The 22,822-nt window shown below is 44.3% G+C and overlaps 1 protein-coding gene across 6 annotated transcripts in view; it reads right to left on the minus strand.

Annotated features, from left to right (window-relative positions):
- SEPTIN9 (septin 9) overlaps positions 1-22,822 on the minus strand; it is a 323,191-nt gene that overhangs the window by 125,311 nt on the left and 175,058 nt on the right. Inside the window, exon 1 of one of the 6 annotated variants that reach the window (XM_061616353.1) lies at positions 18,095-18,146. The exons of 4 other annotated variants lie outside the window; for them this stretch is intronic. In XM_061616353.1, the coding sequence (XP_061472337.1) occupies positions 18,095-18,137 (43 nt within the window). In that variant the 5' untranslated portion in view covers positions 18,138-18,146. Of the gene's footprint in view, positions 1-11,026; positions 11,089-18,094; positions 18,147-22,822 lie in introns of those variants that run through there. One more of the 6 variants, XM_061616351.1, reaches the window with a different exon arrangement.

Genomic DNA, 22,822 nt, shown 5'->3' on the forward strand with positions numbered 1-22,822 from the left:
TAAAAACATTTTTTTAAAAAGCTTTAAAAACATCTTTTTAAAAGGGTTAAAAAACATATTGTTTTTAAAAAATATATTAAAAAGCCATTCCAACACAGACGCAGACTGGGATAGGTCTCAACTTAAAAGGCTTGTTGAAAGAGCAAAGTCTTCAAAAGATGCTGAAAAGATAACAGAGATGACGCCTGCCTAATATTTAAGGGGAGGGAATTCCACAGGGTAGGTGCTGCCACACTAAAGGTCCATTTCCTATTGTGCAGAATGGACCTCCTGATAAGATGGTATCTGCAGGAGGCCCTCACCTGCAGAGCACAGTGATCGACTGGGTATATAAGGGGTAAGACGGTCTTTCAGGTATCCTGGTCCCAAGCTGTATAGGGCTTTGTACACCAAAACTAGAACCTTGAACTTGGACCGGTAGCAAATGGGCAGCCAGTGCAATTCTTTCAGTAGTGGGGTGATATGTTGGTGATACCCTGCCCCAGTGAGCAGTCTCGCCACCACATTTTGCACCAGCTGTAGCTTCCGGACCAACCTCCAGGGCAGCCCCACACAGAGCACATTACAGTAATCCAACCTGGAGGTTACCAGTGTGTGGACAACAGTGGTCAGGCTATCCCGGTCCAGAAACAACTGCAGCTGTCTTACATGCTGAAGCTGGTAAAAGGCACTCCTAGCCATGGAGGTCACCTGGGCCTCTAGCGACAAAGATGGATCCAGGAGCACTCCCAGACTATGGACCTGCTCTTTCAGAGGGAGTATGACCCCATCCAAAGCAGGCAGCTGACCAATTATCCAAATTCGGGAACCACCAACCCACAGTGCCTCCATCTTGCTAGGATTCAGGCTCAGTTTATTTTTCTTCACAAAATGCGGATCATCAAATTCAGAACTGCAGAGAAATGAGCCTTATAGCTGGAACCGCTTAAGATTCCAGAGAGAAGCTTAAGCGGAGAGAGAGAATACTCAAAGCAGAACAGTTTCCATAGGGGAGGGGGACCCAGCATCTCCTCTACCGGAAAGAGCTGCTGCCAGCCAGAAGAAATGAGACTGACCTAAATGAGCAATATTTTGACTCACTAAAAGACAGCTTCCTTTGTGTTCAACATGTACCACTTGATCAATAGCCTAGAAACCACGTTGCTGAAGCTGATATGCTGGCCTATATCACAGTTTGCTCATTCAGCAAAACACAACCAGACTGCATTTAAGCAATGTAATAAGCTGTACAAAGAACCAAATGCAACCTAATGTACTTGACCAGAAGCTGCTGAATTAGATATTTTGGTTGTACAGCACAGAAAAAGGAAATTGAGGGAGGAAAGTGCCGCTACTGTTATTTTAAAATAATTACTTAACATATTTGGGCTATATTTAATTATGGGCTACTTGATGACTGTCATAATTTTTCATTACAAACACACCTGGAGGTGTCTTAAGTTAAGACAGGAAGCCTCAAAGCCACAGTGAACGGAGTACACGAGACAGCATCCATTAAGACAAGGCCTTTTGTTGTAGCATCGCAGTGGCATGTTGTTGGCAGCTCAGTTATTTGTGCAGCACAGTCACTGCAGCCTCGAAATATCACAGTGTGCTTGCAACATTATACTTAACCTTCCTGGTTTGTGCATTACCACCAATTAAGATAAATGGATGTTTACATACTGCATTTGCTAGGTAATGAGACATATTATCTTTTGAAAGAGGTTAAGTGTCTGCTCAGTTAAAACTATCACTCAGAAAACATCAGATCTTTATTGCTATCAAATGAAGACAACAGCGCAGTGAGTAATGAGGGTTTCAAAAGCACTGAGCAATAAACTAAAAAGAACCCCAGAGATGAGCACCACAGAACTCCAACAAATGAGGTAATGAGGCAATGGCATCACACATTCTTCTAAGCTAGGGATGAACAAACCTAGCCTTGGGAAGTTTGCAAATCAATCTCAATTATTTCTGTTAAGCATTTGAATGAGAACTTGCAATCCAAGCTGATCACTCTGTGTTGTCTGCATAGGTGTGATTTGTAGGGTGTGTAGTGTGTGTGTAGGGAGGAGGGTCCAAGGGACTGGAAACCTAGGAAATAGCAAGGCTGTGCCTGAAAAATGGGGGATGCAAAAAGCTGAGACAGAGCCAAAGATTCAGGGAAGGTGGAAAAAATGTCACCAAGTGCCTTGAATTGTTGTGTGTGTGTGTGGGGGGGAGGTTTGTGCTGTGAGAAGAGAGCTGGCATATAGGAGAAGAGAACAAAAGCAAGGGGTTCTAGGGCTGGGGAGTTGCGTGACAGGCTGAGGAGGAGGGGGAAGACTATTTTCTTAAGCGGACTTGTAGTAACCAGCCAAGTTTTTGTAAGCAGGCCTCAGTGTGATTTGGAATGGCAGCGCAAAAGTAACATCACGTTCCCCTCTGAGCCAGTCCAAAGACTGCTTACCTTGCATACGCTTACTCACACAGGACCCACCAAGGTGTGCAGCCCCAGGCACAAGTAGCTGCTGCACCCAAAAGTATAACACACAGAGAAAGGGGGGGAAAGGTTGGGGAGGCAGCTTCTGGAACTTTTTAAGGCCAGTGGTGGGATATGAGCAGGGATGTAGTCATCCAGGGGCTTGAGGGGTCTTACACCCTTTACCTTTTTGGGAGCAGGATCCCTACATCTCCAGCATTCTAGGAGCCAATCAGCATGAAAGGAGAGTGTGTTAGCCACTGAGAAGAGTCTTCTAGCATGTTTCCTTGTCCTTTCCTGCTGATTGGAGCCAATCAGAGTGAAAGGAGGTAAGTCAACCACTGGGAAGCCACTCTTCTCCTAGGGCTCCTAGGGGTGTCTGTTGTTGTAAGAGAAAGCATTAACAAGGACAGAGGAGCAGAAAGCAGTATTCAAACCTGGCCAGGTTATTCTATAATATTAGGTTGTATTATTTTAGAAGGGGTGTGGCTGTGAGGGGGTTTAGCTGTGACTATCATGAAGGGACCCTGCACTTCTGAATATCCCACTGCACTACTGGATATGAGATGTCAGGAAGAGATCAGCGCAGACCTCTCACATCCTCCTGACCACACACCCAGACATGCCTCATTAGCTTCCTTGGTGGAGACATTCTGGGTCAAGCAGTTTCCCTGGGAACAGCCACCTTTATATTTTATGCTGCGTTGTTTAGTGAAGTCCTGCCATGCATTTCTGAGCCACTGTGTGGTCAGACCCTTCCTAAACTCTCCAGAGCACACCAGCTGCGGCCTCCCTGCCTCAGACTGAACACTGAATATGGGAGGGAGCACACACACAGATTAAACCTCTTGGCAAGAAAGAACTCCCAAGCCAGGCTTCTTTCTTTCTTTCTTTCTTTCTTTCTTTCTTTCTTTCTTTCTTTCTTTCTTTCGAGACAGTTAAAAATGTCCTCCTCCCAGGGCTGAGGAACGAGAATATTTTCTGATAGTCAGCAGAGGAAAAATAACTTCAGACAAACCCTGACCCTAAAGCTCAGGGGAAACAGAAATTATCCTGAGCTTAGGGCTGCCTCAGCTCCTTGACCACACTTTCCCCCTCCTCCAATTTCCTGTTGCTTTGCTAAACGTATGCCTTCCTTTCCCTCTTCTTTTTTCGCCCACCATAACAACAGCTCAGTAAAAAAAAGAAAAGAAGAAAGGAATGTGGGAGGAGGGAGAGAGATTTCAGGAAGTAGCAGACTCGAAGAAGAAATGAAGATACTGACCTTTTAAAAATAGCTTTTTCTGCCCCAAGCCAACTAATGGGAGGTAAACACAGTGTGATCCAGAGGGCCCTGTCTCCTGACCTCCACACAGGGAAGCAGCCCTGGCATTATATACAAAACCAGCCAAATACAGACAGGCCCATTCTGCTGATCAAGCCAGTGTGTTGTCCTGCTCTACCTAAGAAGAGTCAGAGTTTGGACAGAGATGCATGGAGTGCCTTAAAGCTCCCAACCAGTTCCATGTTTGTTTTTCAAACTGGGCACAACTAGACATGATTGATGGTCAGATATCCCACTTTTAAAAAGTAGCTGCCCCATGGGGGGGGAATGCTACTGGAACCATGATATTAGAGGGGGGAGTAAACTCCTCCCCCAATCCTGTTTCCCACATAATAATAGCAACAATGACAACAACACATCAGTACTGTAATATGTGGAAAGTGGCAGTGACTTCCTGAACAGGCTCATGAGGAACCTCCAACCTCCCTCTACTTGTCCCCCAGGATGGCCAGAAAGTATAGTATCAAGATGGATACTGACTGCACACAGTAAAGAACTGCCTGAGGCAAACTAGGGGTTCATGATTTGGTATGGGAAGCTCACCCTTCCTAAGCCAATCACTTCTCCCACCCACATTTTCAGGCTTTATGGAATCTTCAAAATCAAGGCAACAAGAGGGTTCTTCAAACAGTCTTAAAAAGTCCCAGGGATGGGGGGGGGGCAGGGGAGAGCTGTATAGATAAAAACTGCATCCCTTTATTTCTAAGGTGTTTAAAGGGTTACAAAATGTAAAACTTTATAAGCAAACCAGTTGGATCTATTCATTTGCAATACCCATTTTTAACGACGACACCTGGAATGAATAAATCAAGGAAGATGGAATCTGCTCAAACCCACCTCAAGTTGATAGCTGAATCAGCCTCTCTGATTTAATCTCAGTGATAAAGAAATCTTTCTGTCCTTGAATTTTAGACCACATTTTCATTAAATGGGCATTACAGATTAGCCAATCCAGCTGCTTTGGTTTAATTATAAAGTTCACCACTCTTTAAGACTAAGGCTCAAAATGTGTTGGGAATAATTATATACCTGAAAGCACTCCAAAAAATCCCTGAACAAGTTTTACCATCAGCTTGGCTAAATCTAGCCCCTTCTTCCAAGATGTGTCCACTTCTGACAGAACCAAAACAGATTTGCATCCCCAAAATGAGGCATTTAATTTGGTTGTGTGTGTCAGTTAATGATGTTTGCCAACTTTTTATTCTGAAAAGTAAAAATGATCAACAATTAGATACCTCAAACGTCCCTGGAGAAATTGTTTATTTATTTATTTATTTATTGATTTGATTTATATCCTGCCCTTTCTCCCAGTAGGAGTCCATGCCTACTTCTGCCCTTTTGCTAACTTTTGTGAGTTAGGCTGTGTATGTAACCATTGCCAAATTTCATTAGGAACTAGCTTGCAAAATAGGACCTCTAATTAAAAAAAAATAAAAAGGTCTCCAATTAAGAAAATCAGTACCAGTGTCAGGGACACAAGGATGGGTTAAATGCAATTATTTTAATGGATTTTAAAAATTAATATGAAATTACTTTTATTTACACTGGGTTATATTTAACTACTCAGTCATAGAGCAGATCCACTGAAATCAATAGACTTGTTAGTCAAAAGTCTATTGATGACAGTAGGTGAATATATGGTAAAAAGTTAAAGGTGTCCCCACACTTGTAGTGAGAGTCGTTTCCAACTCTTAGGGTGATATCTTGCGACATTTACTAGGCAGACTGGGGTGGGATTGCCAGTTCCATCCCCGGCCTTTCTTTACCTCCCAGCATATGCCGTGTACTCATTTTACCGACCACGGATGGATGGAAGGCTGAGTGGACCTCGACCCCTTTTACCGGAGATTCGACTTCCTCCGGCCGTGAGCAGAGCTTCAGCTGCATTATCGCTGCTTACCACTCTGTGCCACGGAGGATATATGGTACAACTCTTAAAACAAGATGGCAAGTTTTTTTTAAAAAAAAAATCCTTCGTCTAAAGTGAAATCTGAGTTTAATACAGACACATTGAAGCCTGACTTAATCTCTTAAATCTGAATCTTAGACTTTTTTTATCAAGTACATGGCAGTCTGTAAAATACAAAGAGTTCAAACATTGCTTGTCTATGCAAAGAACAGAGCATGGGGAAAATATCTGGCTTTTGAGACTACACATTCAATCATGTACCAAGTTTGAGCAGATATGGCAAAAGCCTTGCAGTTTTCCACAAGATAGGCCCTATTATACCACTTTAAACAATCGTGGCTTCCCCAAAGAATCCTGGGGAGTGTAGTTTGTTAAGGGTGCTAAGAGTTGTTAGGAGAATCCTTTTTCCCTTCACAGAGCTACAATTTCCAGAATTGTTTAACAATCAGTTCCTCTTCCAAGGAAACTCTGAGAACTGTAGCTCTGTGAAGGGACTAGAGGTCTCCTAACAACTCTCAGCACCATTCATAAACTACACTTCCCATGATTCTTTGGGGGAAGCCATGACTGTTTGAAGTGGCATGATACTGCTTTAAATGTACATTGCAGATGGAGCCATACTTTGCTGCTTGTAGAAGTCCGATATTTGACCTGAACTTCTCACAAGGCAATGGGAGCAACAATATTATTATTTTTAAGTTTATTTATTATTACATTTATATCCCACCTTTCCTCCAAGGAGCTCAAGGTGGCATACAAATACAGTTCTCCCACTCCTGATTTTATCCTCACAAGAACCCTGTGAGGTAGGTTAGACTTAGAGACAGTGACTGACTTTCATGGCCAAGCAGGGATTTGAAGCAGATCTCAACCTGATGCTCTAACAATTAATACTACACTGTATACTGCACAAGCTCTAATAATAATCACGCTGGCAATGATGACTGTTTAATATCCACTGAACACAAGTCAAAAGGCTCCTCCTCCTTTAAAAGCTCCATCTTCTTGCCTGTGTTACAAATAGTTTGTTGTGTACTCTTCAGTTCCCAAGAGGGTTCCCTCCATCTGTTTTCGGCTCTGCCAAATAAGGCTTAACATCAAACATCCCTTTATTAACATGGTGGGAGGACAATTCTCACTATGACCTATGTGGAACAAGGGAGGGTGAGCCAATCACATCTGTCAGTAATTTGAAAAGAAAAAAAAACCAAAGTGACAGCCAAATGGATACCATAAATAAGGATGCTTCTACTCCCATAGTGCTACAGGAGATCAACGTCAACAACAACAAAAAGGAGGGGTAGATTTCCTGTGAGACCTACACCAAGCACAAACACAAAGGTGGGAAACCTTTCTCAGCCCAAAGGCCACACTTTATGAGCAATATTCTGGAGGCCACATATCAGAGGTGGAGGGCAGAGGGAAAAGCAGCACAGCAACGGGTATGATTCTTACGCAGGCTGCTTTCTAGCCCCACAAAAGACGCACACCCACACCTCATAGCTCTCTCTCCACTCTCCACTCTCTTTCTAGAAAGCGAAAGTCATCATCACAGCTCAAGGACATATTCTAGCCAGACAAAAGCACTCAAGGAGGGTGCAGAGCAAGACTAGTGTAGCCTCAGGAGAGGGCACATGGCCTGGGGAGAGTCCTGAAGGCCAGAGAAAGAAAGGTCTGGAGAGGTGCATTTGGCCCCCAGGCTGGGGTTCCCCAGCCCTGACCTAGCAAGTCCTGCTGAGATTTCAGAACAGAATGAAAATGCTATTGGTTCTCATAAAACATCTCCCAACCCATCTGGGAGTTTTCTGTGACACTTCTAATGGTTTTGCATTCATGAGATAATGTTCATAATGGTTCCCAATGATAATGTATAGTAGATGGGCTTGGAACCAGAGAGCTTCAGCTATGGGGCGGTATACAAATGTTATAAACAACAACAACAACAACAACAACAAATGAGCCAGAGAACTGGAGCTAAGAATCAGAACTGAGAAGCAGACCAGAAGATGGAGCTATGGGAAGCAGAATGGAGGAGCAAGTCAAAAGTTGGGAGCCAAGGGCCAAGTACACATCATGACCAAAGGCCAAACTGAAGATCTTATACCAGAGCAAGGAAGTTCCTGCTGCTCAAACAAGACTTAACAGTCAGAAAACGCTTCTATAGTCTTTCCTGTTTGGAAGTGTCTAGTGAGTCATTAGGGTGGTCAGGGCCACTCTAGAACCTGAATGTATTTAAATTGCTAAGCAGACTTTCCATCCTTCAGTCTGTGGTTTACCACATGTACCAGCTGCACACAGAGGTCCAAAGGTTCCCAGTTTGAGTCCTTGCAGTTCCTAATAATTGGACCAAGGAGTCCCAGCTCAATCATTAAGCTCACTGGGCAGCCTCAAACATTTCACTATCTCTAACCCACTTTATTGCAGCAAAGTGACAAAGAATCCTATAGCACCTTGAAGATCAAGGGGTGTGGAACCTCCGACCCACAGGCCAAATTAGCCTAAGCATGACCTTTGTATCAGTGACATAAATTGAAGCCAGCAATGCAAAGAACCTTCCTCTGCAGGAAGGCTCTGCTGGTTCCGCAGATGCAGCGGTTTAAAAAAAATAGTCTGGGTTACCTGACATCATTGTGATGTTATGTGATTGACAGGTGGTAGGCCTCATCCACCTGTAAAAATGGCCCGTGGAGGAGATCAAGATCAAGATCTAGCCTCTGGCATACGCTTTTGTTTCATGAGCCATGTTTTGTTACATTCGTTTTGTAACATTTGATCAGATACAACTGAAGATTCATCGAATTCTCCCCCAGTTTACCTTCTTCTGATTTCTTTGGCAGGTTGGGCAGGACACAAATGTAACAAGTAGCCCAAATCATACATATCTTTATGTGTATTGTTATGCCACCCAACTGAAAATGAATCCAGAGTTTTAAAACACATGTACTGGATCCAACTTGACTGTACAGAGACCAAGGTGCAAAAATGGCAGAATATCACATTAACTATTCATACCCCAAGGTACTTTCCTTCTGGAGTGCATTTAATATGGAGGTAACCCAAACCCTGTAGAGAAAAATGGTAAAAGAACTCATATGTGTTTCAGGGCAGCAGCGGAGGGGTGTTCACTCAGAAGTAGGACAAAGATACTTATGGTTATAAAGCTGAAGAAAGTCTGGTGCATACAGCCACAGGGCATTTAAACGTCCACTGGCAGAAATGCCACACTGTGGAAAGTTCCAGAGTGTGGACAGCACCAATAACCCTGGTTAACAACTGGCATCATAGGTGGTCCACTTGGAATAAGGGATGGAAGATAATGGGTCAGACCTGCCTTCATCCCGCAAAATGGATTGCCAGCCAGTCCCACTTCCACCAGTCCCTCCACATCTCTCTCTCCCTCTTCTTCTGTGCTAGCAACTGCCAGGCCAACTAGTGATACTCTGGAGGTCCAGGTTTGGCCCAAGGGCCTCTAGTTACTGATTACTAACCCACAATAATCCATTGAAGAGCTTCATAACTGTTAAAATCGATCAAACTGCACAAATATATTTTATGGGCTGTTTTTTTATAATAGATAATGACTAGATTTGTGCATCTTAAAAATAAATTCTGAAACCGTGGTTTATTGAACAAGTCACACTGAAGCCAAAAGGCATTCTGCAGGTAGTTTGGTTTGCCATATTCTGCTCTCCTTATTTTATTATTTACTTAAATGTTTATAACACACACTTTCATGAGCAAGGCGGTATGTAACAATAACAACTGAATACAACAGCATTGGTAAAAACACTGGTAACATGCCAATAAAAACTGGTTGGTTTTAGAAAAACAAAATCTAATAGTGTGTCAGAACAGTACAGTTTTTAAAAGATGCCTAAGAGGAGGCAGGGATGACTCCTGCCAGAATTCTATTGGCAAGGAGTTCAACCAGGCATGGCCTTCCAAACGAAAGGCTTGGTCCCTGTTAAAGGCTGACCACACCTCAGGGGCATGAGGAACCCACCCAAAGTGCTCCATCTGAAGATTTCAGTGATCAAGGTGCATAGGGAACCAGACAGCCCTTAAGGTCCTACGCCTACTCCCACCCTCAGCTGTCTCTCCACCCTATGCCCATTTGCAGCTCTCCGCCTGCTGGCACTCCCTCGCTATGCCACCACTTCCCTTTCCATGGGTCGGCTGAGAGGGTGCAGAAATTTCCTTGGCAATCTTCGGCAGCTGTCTTTAAACAGTTGCTCTCCGTTTCTGTTCCTCCCTAAGAAATAAATGCCTACACTCCTTCGCGGCTTGTAGTTCCTCAACCCTTTGCCCCCACCCCTCCGCTCTGAAACAGCACTTTTTCTTTTTCTTTCCCCAACTGACAATTGGTTGTTACTGTGAATTTATGCTTTGAGTTTAGTAAGCACCTATGCTGAAACCATCCCCTACCTACTCCCCTCTGTTGCTGGAGGGGGGTGGGTTGAAATACTGCTTTTACTAATATATACTCAGGTACTTTCATCTGTTAGTTGTCATAACTGTCGGGAACAGAGCCCTATTTTGAATCACCACCACCCTTGCTCAGCAGCTGCTTTTCTGTTTCTGGATGTTATTTTTGTATTTCGTGATAGTTCAAAGAAGTTTCCTTTAAGTTTTTCAACTCCAGCTCCAGGTGTAGCTGTCAACTGCAAGAGAGACAGGGCAGAGCTAGATGGGGAAAAGGAACTTAAGGCTCCTGGATCAGGTCAATAGCCCATCTAGTCCAGTATCCTGTTTTCACAGTGGCCAACCAGTTGCCTATGGGAAGCCCACAAGGAGCACCTGAGCGCTTACCTCCCCTCCTGCAGTTTCCAGCAACTGGCATGCAGAGGTATACTGCCTCTATCAGTGGAGGTAGAGCATAGCTTTGTCCACTGTGATCCTGTTACCAGGCAGAGAAGCAGTGACGTCAGCTTAGGAGAAAGCAGCAGCAAGAGGAGCTCAGTGCTGAGAGCAGCTTCATTTTCCATCCACTCTTGCCTAGTGTCTCTGTTGCTTGGTGGGTAAGTTAGATAGGGTAACAAAATAAACCATACAAAACACAGTTAAGGAGGTACCCACATGCACATGTAATGTTAGGCCACAGTTAAGTTCAGTAAGCCAACAACAAACCATGGCTTATTTTTGCAAACAAGCCATAGTTGACAAACCATAGTAAAGCACTGTTTTCAGATGCAATGCTAAGCCATGGTTTATTAACATAGGTTAATTTAAAACATTTAAAACATGGTTTAATGTGACTTGCAAAACAGGTCATTGTTTCAACTATATCTTTGGAATCCCAGCTCGGTCTGCCTTCCCCAACTTTCTCTTTGGCTCCTGTGTACCTACTTACTCTGCTGAATAGTCTCGTGTCCTTGGATTTCATCTACTGGATTTATCATCCAAAGGCCACCGCTCTGTCTTGCTGCCTGCCATCATAGTCCATACGCAACCCTGACCATACAGGAACTTTATACACAATAATCATATAGCATGTACAAATGTAGTGGGATACCAACAGCAGTTGACCAGTTCCTTGGATTTACACATACCTTAACAGAGCCCTGACTCTCCCAGGAAAGTCCCTCTGAAACCATACACTCCCAAGACAGCTTGTTCATAGCAACAAACATAAACATGTCCCACTGAGTTTGACAGCTTGGTAAATGCACTCTCCTCTCATTCTCCCTCATCACCATCAACAACAACAATAATCTAGGAAGCCAGATGGATTTATCTTTGCCCTAGAAAGGAAAGGTGGGAGGAAAGTGAGAGCAACCAACTGGCCAATCAATCACTACTGCCACCCCCCAGCTAGCACAGTGGCTTGTAGGGAAGGGTAAAGATCAGTACGACAAGGGGGATTGCACAGCAAGCAAACTAAGTACAAACACGAGTTGTCTGATGGATGGAATCTTCTGCCAAGAAGGATCATAGGGAAAGATCTAGTCTGTCTGCCTTCTGTCAAATGCACTTTTTCTTTTGGGATGCCTGTGAGCCAATGAGCAGCTTTAAAAGGAAAATCCTGCTGTGTGTTTTTATTTTAAATGGCCCTTCTGCCTTGGGCTGCATTTGCACCTCTTATCTCACGGCAGGATAAAGGTAGGGGGAGAAACCTTTAAAACCTGAGGATGCCTGAGAATATGTGCGTGTGAAAGAGGAAGCCATCCTTCAGAGAAGACACACTATAGCACAGGTGGGGAACCACACACCCAGGTGCCAAATGTGGTCTTCCAAGTCTCTCTGTCTGGCCCTTGGGACTCTCCCTATATCACATCCCCATCCTAGCCACACCCACTCACCCTAGGCCACATCCCTCCCTGGCTTTGCTTCATGCTGTCCTTCAGTGTTTTTGCCTGGCTGGAATGTGCCCTTGAACTCTGATCATGTCTCTTGCTTGCCTGGGTGGAGGAGGAGGAGTGTGTGTGTGTCTGTGTCTAAGTGTAAAAACCTGTACTGTACAAAGACACATTTCACATTTGTTGCTCTGCCCACCTTTGCCTCTGGCCACACCTACCACTGGCATGTGACCAGAGCTTGGAATTTATTTATTTTTAACTACAACTCCCATCAGCCCCATCCATCCAGCATGGCCACTGGATTGGGCTGATGGGAGTTGTAGTTCAAAAAAATAACTTTTCCAAGCTCTGCATGTGACCCCTGGAATGTTGCCTGGAAGGGAACACACTGCAGCCCCCAGGCTGAAAAAAGGTTCCCCACCCCTGCACTACAGAACGTGTGAGGCTACGACCAGAAGCCTGCATCCAGATTCTTAATATTTCTGCCACAGGACGTGAGTCCAGAGTCTGTAATGAGACAACAATCTTCAATGGGAATGGGGCACTGGCTTACTTCTCTTTATACTCAGTGCAAAGCCCAGGAGTATTTTGGATGATAGATGCTCATTAGGAAAAGACACTTGGGTTTTGAGCAGATATGCAGTCTGCCACCCATTCGCTCATCTGAGAATAGAGACACACTGTTCTGCTGGTTCCAGTGTGCCTCCACCTCTCTCTTCTGGAAACAGGGCCACAAGACACTAGTCAAACTCTGCCTCTTTTTCCTGTAAAGCCTGGTGGGAGCCACTTGAGTGCATTTTTTAAAATTCAGCTTCACAGATTCCGCAGCTGATTGGCAGATCAACCTGTTCCCCCTCCAGATGCGGCTAACGGAAATGCTTCGATTTGGTGCCTAGTATGTTCACAGCCTGAGTCAAGCAGAAATTGCCCTGGGCAACATCACTGCAGCCTTATTTCCCCACCTGCACAAATGGCCTAACAAGAGAGCCTATTTCAGCTATTTACAGCTGAGAGTAGTAAGCTGGGAACACAGCACTACCCTATCTCATCTCGTCTTCTTTTTGACTTAAATGGTTAACTAAGAAGGCAGGCAGGCAGAACTACTCAGGTGAGTGCAGCAGAACACAGATGACCACGCTCTTGAATGATTATCTGTAAGGCTGGCAAGGTGGAGGGAGGAGGTACATGGGGAAAAAAGTTTGAGCCTTTAGCAAAGGATGATCACTTTACACAACCACTGGGGCTAAGCTGAGACACTCAGGACTCTCCATATGCCATCAGGACCTAACTACCATCATGTACTTCTGAATTCTTTGTTTGGATCTCACCAGGTCGCTACTCATAGGTTCCTACTCCTCATAAAGGCTCTCAGCACCACTCTGTTAGGTATTTGGATGACGTATTCAACCAACTGAATACAGACACAGAAAGGTTATATTTGTGAGAGAATTGAATCCTGACTTCATAAGCTCCCTTTTATGGTCTGCAGTGGCTCTGAATCATGAAGGGAGCTGAAAACATGAGACCTCAAAAGACTTATTATCATGTCCCCAACCCTCAGACCTAGTGCTGTGCAATCTGAGAGCCAAGGGCTGATATCTGATCGTGGAAACAAGGTTACTGCAGACAACTGAGTCACAGCTCTTTAACAATAAGAACTTCCATTATCCCATCAAAACAGGACAAAGAAGCCCTACTACACTCTCTCCCTCCACACACACCCCACTATCACACTTTGTCACAAGGAAAGAGATGGTCAACTGCACTGGGCATACTGAAAGAGAATGGCTACTAAATCACACTGTTGACAAATATCTCATGGGGATTAATGAAGATATATATATATATTTGTAGCACAAACTCTTGAGATAAATTCTTTTGGCCCAGAGAAGTTGCCACTTTAGGACTACTTCAGGTGTTTGTTTTTTCCAACACTGAGAGTGCTACTAACTGAGAATGAAAAGGTATGAAGGCTGTAGACAGTGTCTCTCTCATAATCACCACATCTATCTTTTTATTTGAAACAGTAACACTCTGCAATATCTTTTAAATACAGCCTGCAGCCATCAGACATTGACATTTGCATGAGGCTTTCACATGCTTTTGTCAGTACGTGTACTTTCTGTGTAGGAAAATCATATGTCTGAAGCAGATCGCATCCAAGGGATTTTGACATTCTGCTCTTAAACACTAGTACTCTTTTTTAATAGATAACATGCAATGCGATTTACATTTTCTAATATAATATATATTCCTTCTGAGGAACTATCTATACGGAAGATATATTGATTTAACAGGCATTTGTTTTCCTGGGAGTTAGTAGTTCAAGGAGGAGGGTGTGAAATCTCTAACACCTGCATTAAACTACAATTCCCAGAAAATATTGTTGCACGCCTCCCCAATCTCCGAGCGGTGAGACCTCAGGGGACCCTGCGCTCGTCTGGGGTTTGGTTTCCTTTGGGAAGAAGGTCAGCGAAGACTGTGGTGTCTTTATGAAATATGGTTTATTTATTTACACACATTCCAACCTGAGCTTAAGATGGAAGGTGTTCAAGACATCAGCAGTCCAATATCCAGCTTTTCCATCAGGGCTACAGCAGGCACCCCAAATGCCATGGTGCAGAGAGCCAGTCTCTCTGCCTGCCTCCAGTCCCCAGCAATTCTTTAGACACACTCAAACTACAAGCCTCTGCTGTGCTCCAGGAAGGGGGGGGATGCTCTCCTGAAGCGTTTCAATGACAAAAGGGTCTTCCTGGCCCATTCACCGTTACTGGGCAACTGATAGGCCCATTATCTTACTTGGCCACTCTTATTTGCTTAACAAAGGAGAGACCCATCTGACCAGCAGAACGAGTTCCTCATTCCAAAGCATAGGATTCCAAATCAGGGGCTGGAAAGGGGACTCACAGGGATCATCCATTCCAACCCCCATGCTCATAACAATATATATATTATATAGATATAGTTCAACTATTATAGCACTGGTATAAATTTGTATAGCGTAGGCCAAGGATGGGTAAACCTGTGGCACCCTAGATGTTGTTGGACTACAACTCCCATCATCCCAGACCAATGGCCTTGCTGGCTGAGGCTGATGGGAACTGCAGTTCAACAACATCTGGAGAGTTTTCCACCCCTGGAGTAGGCATACTCTCAGTCTTTTTTCCCTACTTCTCCCCTGCTCAGTCTTTCTACCATACACACACTCTCTCTCTTTTTTAAAAAAGTTCTCTTTTTTATTGTGGCGCCACTTGTGTGATCCTTCTTAGGTAAACACCAAAACAATCCACATGTAGATCCCAATTTACTATTAATTAAAGACCAGTGACAGAGAAGTAAAACCAGTTGTTAGTTCTTGGAACAGCAGCCAAGAGGTAAAATGTATTATTTTCAAAAGCTAAGACAAGGCAGCACTGCTGGTAGAAATCCAAGGTGGCAACTATAAGACTTTCCACATTATAAACCAGTGTCAGCGATTGGAAGGCTCCTCACAAAATTCTGATTCGTGCCTAAAGCAATCAGACACAACAAAACTAATCAGGGTCACTTTGCATCACAACATATCCTTCAGATCACTTCTTTGGCAGATACAACTTGGTGCAGTTCTTAATTCTCTATTATATACAAAATCTTCCCTAGTGCATTTTGCAGATACATTGCTGTTATGATTATTGCAAAGTAGCACAGCAGGCACTTTCCAAACTGCCCCAAAAGGATGTTTTTTCTTCATTCTAAGAGCTCAAATCTTAAGATAGGTAGAAGGTGCATTTAGCAGTATCCATTCTTACTAGAATTATACAGTACATGTGTAGTTCAAGCTGGGGGTGCTTGCTGCAGAAATCTACTGAACTGTAGGGCTAAGAGATGTCAAATCCTCAAGCACAATCCTCTAGGATCATCTCCTATTTTAGGTAAGCGGCGGTAATGCAGCCGAAGCTCTGCTCACAGCCGGAGTTCGATTCCAAAGGAAGGAAGGAGGAAGTCGAATCTCCGGTAAAAGGGGTCGAGGTCCACTCAGCCTTCCATCCATCCGTGGTCGGTAAAATGAGTACCCGGCATATGCTGGGGGGTAAAGAAAGGCCGGGGAAGGAACTGGCAATCCCACCCCATATATACAGTTTGCCTAGTAAATGTCGCAAGACGTCACCCTAAGAGTCGGAAACGACTCGCACTACAAGTGTGGGGACACCTTTACCTTTACCAAAGGACAGCATGCGGGGGGGGGGGGGAGAATGGTTATTATTCAGCTTGATATATGCCAAGTCCAACCCTGAAACATAGTGATCAGGATGCAAGCAAAAGTTGTCTGTCAGGTTTCTCAAAGGAGACGGGATGCTTAGCCTTTAAAGACAACGCCATCCCCATTCATGATCAGCCTGATGCTTTAAACAAAAAAAGAAATTTTGTTGCAATACCCTTTATAAATTTATTTACTACCTGCCAACTCCCCACTCTAGGGCAGCTCTCCCCAACCTGGTGCCCTCTAGAAGTTTTTGACTACAACTTTCATCAGCACCAGACAGCATGGCCAACTGTCAGGGCCAATGGGGGTTGTAGTCCAAAACATCCCATGCCTCCTGCCTTTTAGCCACATATTCAAAATCTATCAGGGAAATGTTGCCTGGGGTTCCCTCCATATATGCAACAGAAAAGGGGAAGGGAAACGCAGGGGGAAAGCAGCACAGCTGGCATGTGGGCTGTCCGTCAGGCCAGCTGCAGACACCCTGTCTCACAATTTAAATCAGTCAGCAATGTAAATATTTGGAACGGTTCTGAGGCCGAAAGATTCCCTTATTGTGTTTAAATGCACAGCATGCTCCCATCAGGGTATAATATAAATGGCCCACTTTCAAGGGGAAATAGCAAGCCTTGCTAGAACGGGAGGAGTGACCGCTGAAGTTTCCCTTCCTTTTAAAACCACTACAGTCTGCTTATGTTTTCCAGGGCTTAAGCAGGTTCACCATCAGAATACCAATCAAAAGGAATCAATTTGTTCTCAGGCAGGTGTTGGCTTGGAGGAATTTCCTGCCCAGTAGGATACTAGGGAAGCAGCAGAATGGAGGGAAATGCAGGCTTCTCTCTGTGGCATATGTGATCCGCAGCTACATCCTGTAGTGCAGGGATGGGGAACCTATGGTCTTCCAGATGTTGTTGGACTACAGCTCCCATCATTCCTGGCCACTGGCCATGCTGGTTGGGGCCACTGGGAGTTGTAGTCCAACAACATCTGAAGGGCCACAGGTTCCCCATCCCTGCAGTAGGGCAAGGGTAGCCAGCCAATGTGGTGTCCTCCAGATGTTGTTGGGCTCTAATTCCCATCAGTCCCACTCAGCATGGCCAGTCATCAGGGAGGACAGAAACTGTATTCCAACAACATCAAGGGTGCCATGTTGGCTACTCTTGCTGTAGTTAGTACATTCTCCCCCCCCCACTCCAAGATCCTGTATGGGGCTTCAAATGTGGCAAAGAGGACAGAGGTGGGAAACCCAGGTTCAAAACCCCACACAACCATGTAACACATAAGGTGACGGACCAGGACAGGATCCTTTCTCTAGCCAAACCCTCACAGAACTGAAGGAGTGACAGTGTGCTGTTGCACTCAGGTCCTGCTTGTGAGCTTCCCAAAGGCATCCAATTAGCCACAGTGAAACAAGATGCTGGACACGATGGGCCTTTGGCCTGACTCAGCAGGGCTTTTTAATGTTCTTCTCACCTGGTGTACTGGACAGTGTTGTACTAGGACAAGGACCACCAGGATTCAAACCCCAACTCAGCCCTGAAGTTCACTAGATGACACTAGGCCAGTGACTCTCAGCCTGACACCTACCTCACAGGGTTGTTGTGAGCATAAAAAATGGGGAGAGAAGGGGAGAACTTTGGAAGAAGGGTGGGATAAAAATATAATCAATGAAATAAAATGACTGTGACTGTTAAAACACATTAATCAAATTCGATTGTAATAATAAATGGTGATTGCTTCCAACCCTTAGGGTTGAGGTATAAGTAAAATAGGAATGATTAAGCACTTAGGATCTCAAAAATGGTCTGGAAAATTAACAACATGCAGGTCTTCACCTTATGTCCCTACAGAAGACTTGCAAGAGATACTGCAGTTTTCCTACCTTCTGTGATGTCACAGCAGCCTAGAGTTTCCATGTACAACATGTCAGCAGTTTGACTGCCATCCTCGTCAAAGGAGCAATTTCAGCAGCTGTTCCAAAACCAGTGAGGGCAAGCTAAGGCCCTGCAATAACTTAGGAGCTTCTGCAACTTGGCTACATCCTTCACTGCCTCTCCCAACTCCTTCACTGCATATTGCTTATGTCCAAGGTATGCATCAGCTATCACTGTGAAGGAAAAAATCCTCCCACCCCCAATTCCCTATTAACATAGCTAAGATGACCTTGGATTGAAGAAAGTCATAGAAGTTGTCGTTAGTGCTTTTAGCCCTTGTGAATTCTCTCTCCCCCTTTCAAATTGACTAGCAATCTATCACATTTCCTTATCCCCCTCCTTCCTGCTCAAGCTTTACTGGCCAAAAACATCAAGTGGAACCCTGCAGGTCTCATGATTATTATAAGCTGCCTGTATCAACTCATCTGCTGAGAAGATTTAGTTCCATATCTGCCAAAAAAGTATGTGATTATAACAGACAATAAGCAAATGACAATACAGAAGTCAAAGGGACTTAAAATGGGAGGCTTTCCTAAGCACTGGGCATGCCACGATGCAGCCCTTCAACAGAAATGTCCATGGGCAGGAGAAGGGCTGATGCAGTGAAGTGGCCAAAAGAGCATGGCCTGCAAAGTTGCCTGTTCAGAGGACACTGTGGCCATGAACCCAGCCTTAGGCAACAGGCCAAATCTCTCAGCATGTGCACTAGGGGAATAATAATACTGTTTTGCCTTATGGGGCTATTGTAAGATTACTTAGGAAATGTACAAAAAGGACTTTGATTACTCAAAACATGCTAAGTACTTGTTTGTTATTAAGATGCCTCAGGGAAGGGCTATAGCTCAGTGTAGAGCATCTGCTTTCAACCCCTCACAGCTCCAGGCAGAAGTGGTACAGACCCCTGTTGGAAATCCTGGAGGAGCCACTGTCAGTGAGAGTACACAATACCAAGTTAGATGGACCATCAGCCTGACTTGGGTTTAAGGCAGCTTCCTACATTCCTTGGCCTTCCTATTTTGGTGAAATAGAGTTGCTGCAAAAAAACCAAAACACAAAGACAGAGAAAATGTATTTTCTTAACAAACAAACAGTAGGCCTTCTTGCTCATCCAGGCAAACTCAAATTTTGAAAATTCCCGATGGAAGTACTTTGGCTTGTTGAGAGCAGTGCTGACAAAAATCACATTTGCAACTCTGCCTACCCTTGGAAATAATCAAAATCTAATCTGTCATCCTGGAGATGCCATCCAATCAACACAAAGGACAGGGATCATCTCTAGATTTCTACAACCTTCAAAACGCTCCATTCCAAATTCCCTTTCCCTACCGTCAAACACCATTGTACCCCCTTAGTCAAGTATGACCTGTGATAGGGAGCTTAAGCAAGAAAAATGGGCTGAAACAATGAATAGCATTCAGGCGGAACAGGACCGGCTAACATGTGGACCTCCAGATGTTGCTGAATACAACTCCCAGCATCCCTGGTCATTGGTCATGCTTACTAGGGCTGGTGGGAGTTATAGTTCAGCAACATCTAGAGAGCCGAAGGTTCCCCACACCTGAAGCAGAGGATCAACTTTTTTCCAATCACAGTTCCATTCAAAATTAGTCAAAACTTTTTTTTAAAAAAATTGTGAAGCCTCTACCAATGTTAAGTGCTTTACAAATAATGATAATAAAAAAACAAGCAAACAGTCCAAGTAATCCTCCTGGCTCTGGATCCAGGAAACTAAGGCTAGGTTACCTCTTCACTGCAAACAACTTAAAAATCTTGATGGTGATGAGACACCCCATTGGTGACACTTCAGATGGGTGGAAACATCTGTTATCTATATAGAACTGTTGACACGGGTTTATTATGACTGTCTCCAGAGTCCCCAATCAGCAGAACAAAAGGTGTAGATGCTACATGTTATATGGAAGTATATGTGAATACATAAAGCACCTTGGGAGAACGGGGTCAGAAGAAAGGAGAAAACATCCACGCAGCACCATCTATAAAACCCTTGCAATATGTTGTACAGGGCCAAGGTACAGAAGGTCATGAGTTCAAATCTTCCATTTCCCTTCTTCTTTCTGTCACCCCTCTGTCCCTCCCCAATGCTAACGAGCAAGGATGTGCAGTCACGTCCTCAGACAGCAATTCCATGGAATACGATGGTGGAAGGTAGAACTTGCCCAACTGGCAGGTGCAATTGGCTTACAAACTACACATTTTGGCTTGCGAATGCACTGGCCGCTTGCAAATATTTCACTTGTATAGGAGGAACCAAGGCTGGCTCTGCCATGCTTCAAGTGGTACCATGAGGGGAGACAAATCAAGACAGGAACAGGGGGTTTGAATGATGGAGCAAGAGGGTTTTTTTTTTTAAGTGTTGGCCCTTGTGAGAGTGGAAGGAAGCATTTAGGCTTCACTTCAGGCTACAAAATTTCTTGGGCCAGAATGGTGGGGAGCTTTCGGGGGGGGGGAAAGGGGAGCCCCATAGCAGGTAAACAAACTAGAACCTAAAGGACAGCTGTTGGCCTGGGAGCTCGTGAAGGCCTTGGCTTCCTATTTACTTGTATCAACAAAGGCATATTGCTTCTTACACCCCTTTCTCACCTACTTTGCACCTCAAGACTGCATATTAGAAATAAGCCCCAAGAAGATGAATTCTCTTTCAACACTGCCCCTTCCCATCCTGTTCCCTTCTTCCTCATCCATTTTATTTGGCCCACTTACAGAAATGCCTATGTGAAACAAAAAGGAAGAAAGGGGTATATAAAACATTCATGCTATTCCTCTCTGCTTCCCCGCCTTCTCCTTGGCCATGGAAACCCAGGAAACCTAGATCTGCCAAGTAGTTATCACCAATTTTCCAGGCCACTTCCCTTCCCCTTCCTTTGGAATGCCTTTCCAGTGGTTTCATTTTACAAGAGGTTTATTGGCTTGGGGTGGGTGGGGGAAGGGATGGTTTTCATTTTACATCATCCTTCTGTTGCAAATTCAGGAGGATGGCTCAGAATGGTGTGCAAGGGAGGATTTAAAAAAAAGGAGGGGAGGGAAACTGTACAACCTCATTGTTAAGTCTTTCTGAGGGCAGTCTAAACTGCTGAGTGCTTTAGCTCTGGCCATTCCATTTCCTCAAACACTGGAAGTTGGACAAATGTGTCATAACAAGGGGGGAGGACTAGTAGTAGGCCATGTTTTTAATGGGTGAAAGATTCTACACTCACTCCTTCCCCATCCACTCACAATGGCGGAGTGGAGGAAGTATACTAGGCCACAGACACAGCCAGCTAGACAGGTCAGGCTGTTTGTGGGTAAAGGTTTGCAGAAAACTGGGCTGATGGGTTTGTTTTCAGCTTCTGATTCTTGAACAAGTGAGTATCAAGCTGTACCAAGACTTCAGTGCATTCAGTTTATACCATGCACATTTATCATGAACAGCTGCTCATACCAGACCAAATTTAGCACAGCAGCAACCATTTTGTCGTAGAAGGTTTGTGTGACCAAAGGCAGCTTCATATGCAATAATATGTGATGTGGCCATCTCAAGATGGGAAACCTTAGCCAAATGCAGCTCCCCACTACCATACATGAAGCACAACTGAAGTGTGTGTTACCCACATACAACAGGTATATGTTTACTTTCGGATTTCTAACAAAGAAATTATGCTCAGATATCACCGTGTGAAGCAACTCTTGAGTATACTGCCAATCTCTGTATCATGTAGAATGATGGCTGGTTCCAACTATATGTTTTATCAGCACTGATCTTCCAGTCTCCAGCAATATCACTTTAACAGCATTGGGAACAAAAGTAATCAAGTACACATGCATTAACTCCCAATCAGTCCCTTACGGAAACCTCGGCCGCCATCTTAACTGATGGCAACCCTGCACGTGCAGTGCGCGCAGTCGCAAAGAACAGCAGAGAAAGGTAGGTGAAGCGGGGGGATGGTGGCGGGTGGCGGCGGGTGGCTTGGAAGCTCTTGTCTTGCTATCCGCGGCACAGCTCATGCCACAGATCACAGAAGGGGAGCGGAGGGCCCCCCAGGGGCTCCTGTAGCTGTGGGGCCCTCAGGCCAGTGCCCAACCTGGCCGCCCTTTGGAACCGGCCCTGACCATTTTCATTTTTGCCATAAAGAAGCACAATGCCCATTCTGGCTTCTTTTGGCATGTGGCTTCTCCCAGTCCCCACAGAAGAAAAGCAAGCATTATATTTCTAAAATGTTAAGTAATGTGTATAAACATCTGTAACGCAGGTTGGTTTGATTCCACCATGCAGATTATAGAAAGTACAGTGATCAGCTTTGTCTTTTTATTTATTTATTTATTTATTTTATTATTTTATTTATATCCCACCCTTCCTCCCAGCAGGAGCCCAGGGTGGCAAACAGAAGCGCTAAAAACACATCAAAACAACATAAAAAGACCCTAGAATACACCAAAACAAAACAACTTTAAAAACATGTTTTTTAAAAAAGCTTTAAAAACATCTTTTTTAAAGGGTTAAAAAACATATTGTTTAAAAAAAATATTAAAAAGCAATTCCAACACAGACGCAGACTGGGATAAGTCTCAACTTAAAAGGCTTGTTGAAAGAGGAAAGTCTTCAAAAGGTGCCAAAAAGATAACAGAGATGACGCCTGCCTAATACTTAAGGGGAGGGAATTCCACAGGGTAGGTGTCAC

Source organism: Rhineura floridana, chromosome 3 (assembly GCF_030035675.1).
Source record: "Rhineura floridana isolate rRhiFlo1 chromosome 3, rRhiFlo1.hap2, whole genome shotgun sequence".
In the NCBI taxonomy this organism is placed as follows: Eukaryota; Metazoa; Chordata; class Lepidosauria; order Squamata; family Rhineuridae; genus Rhineura; species Rhineura floridana.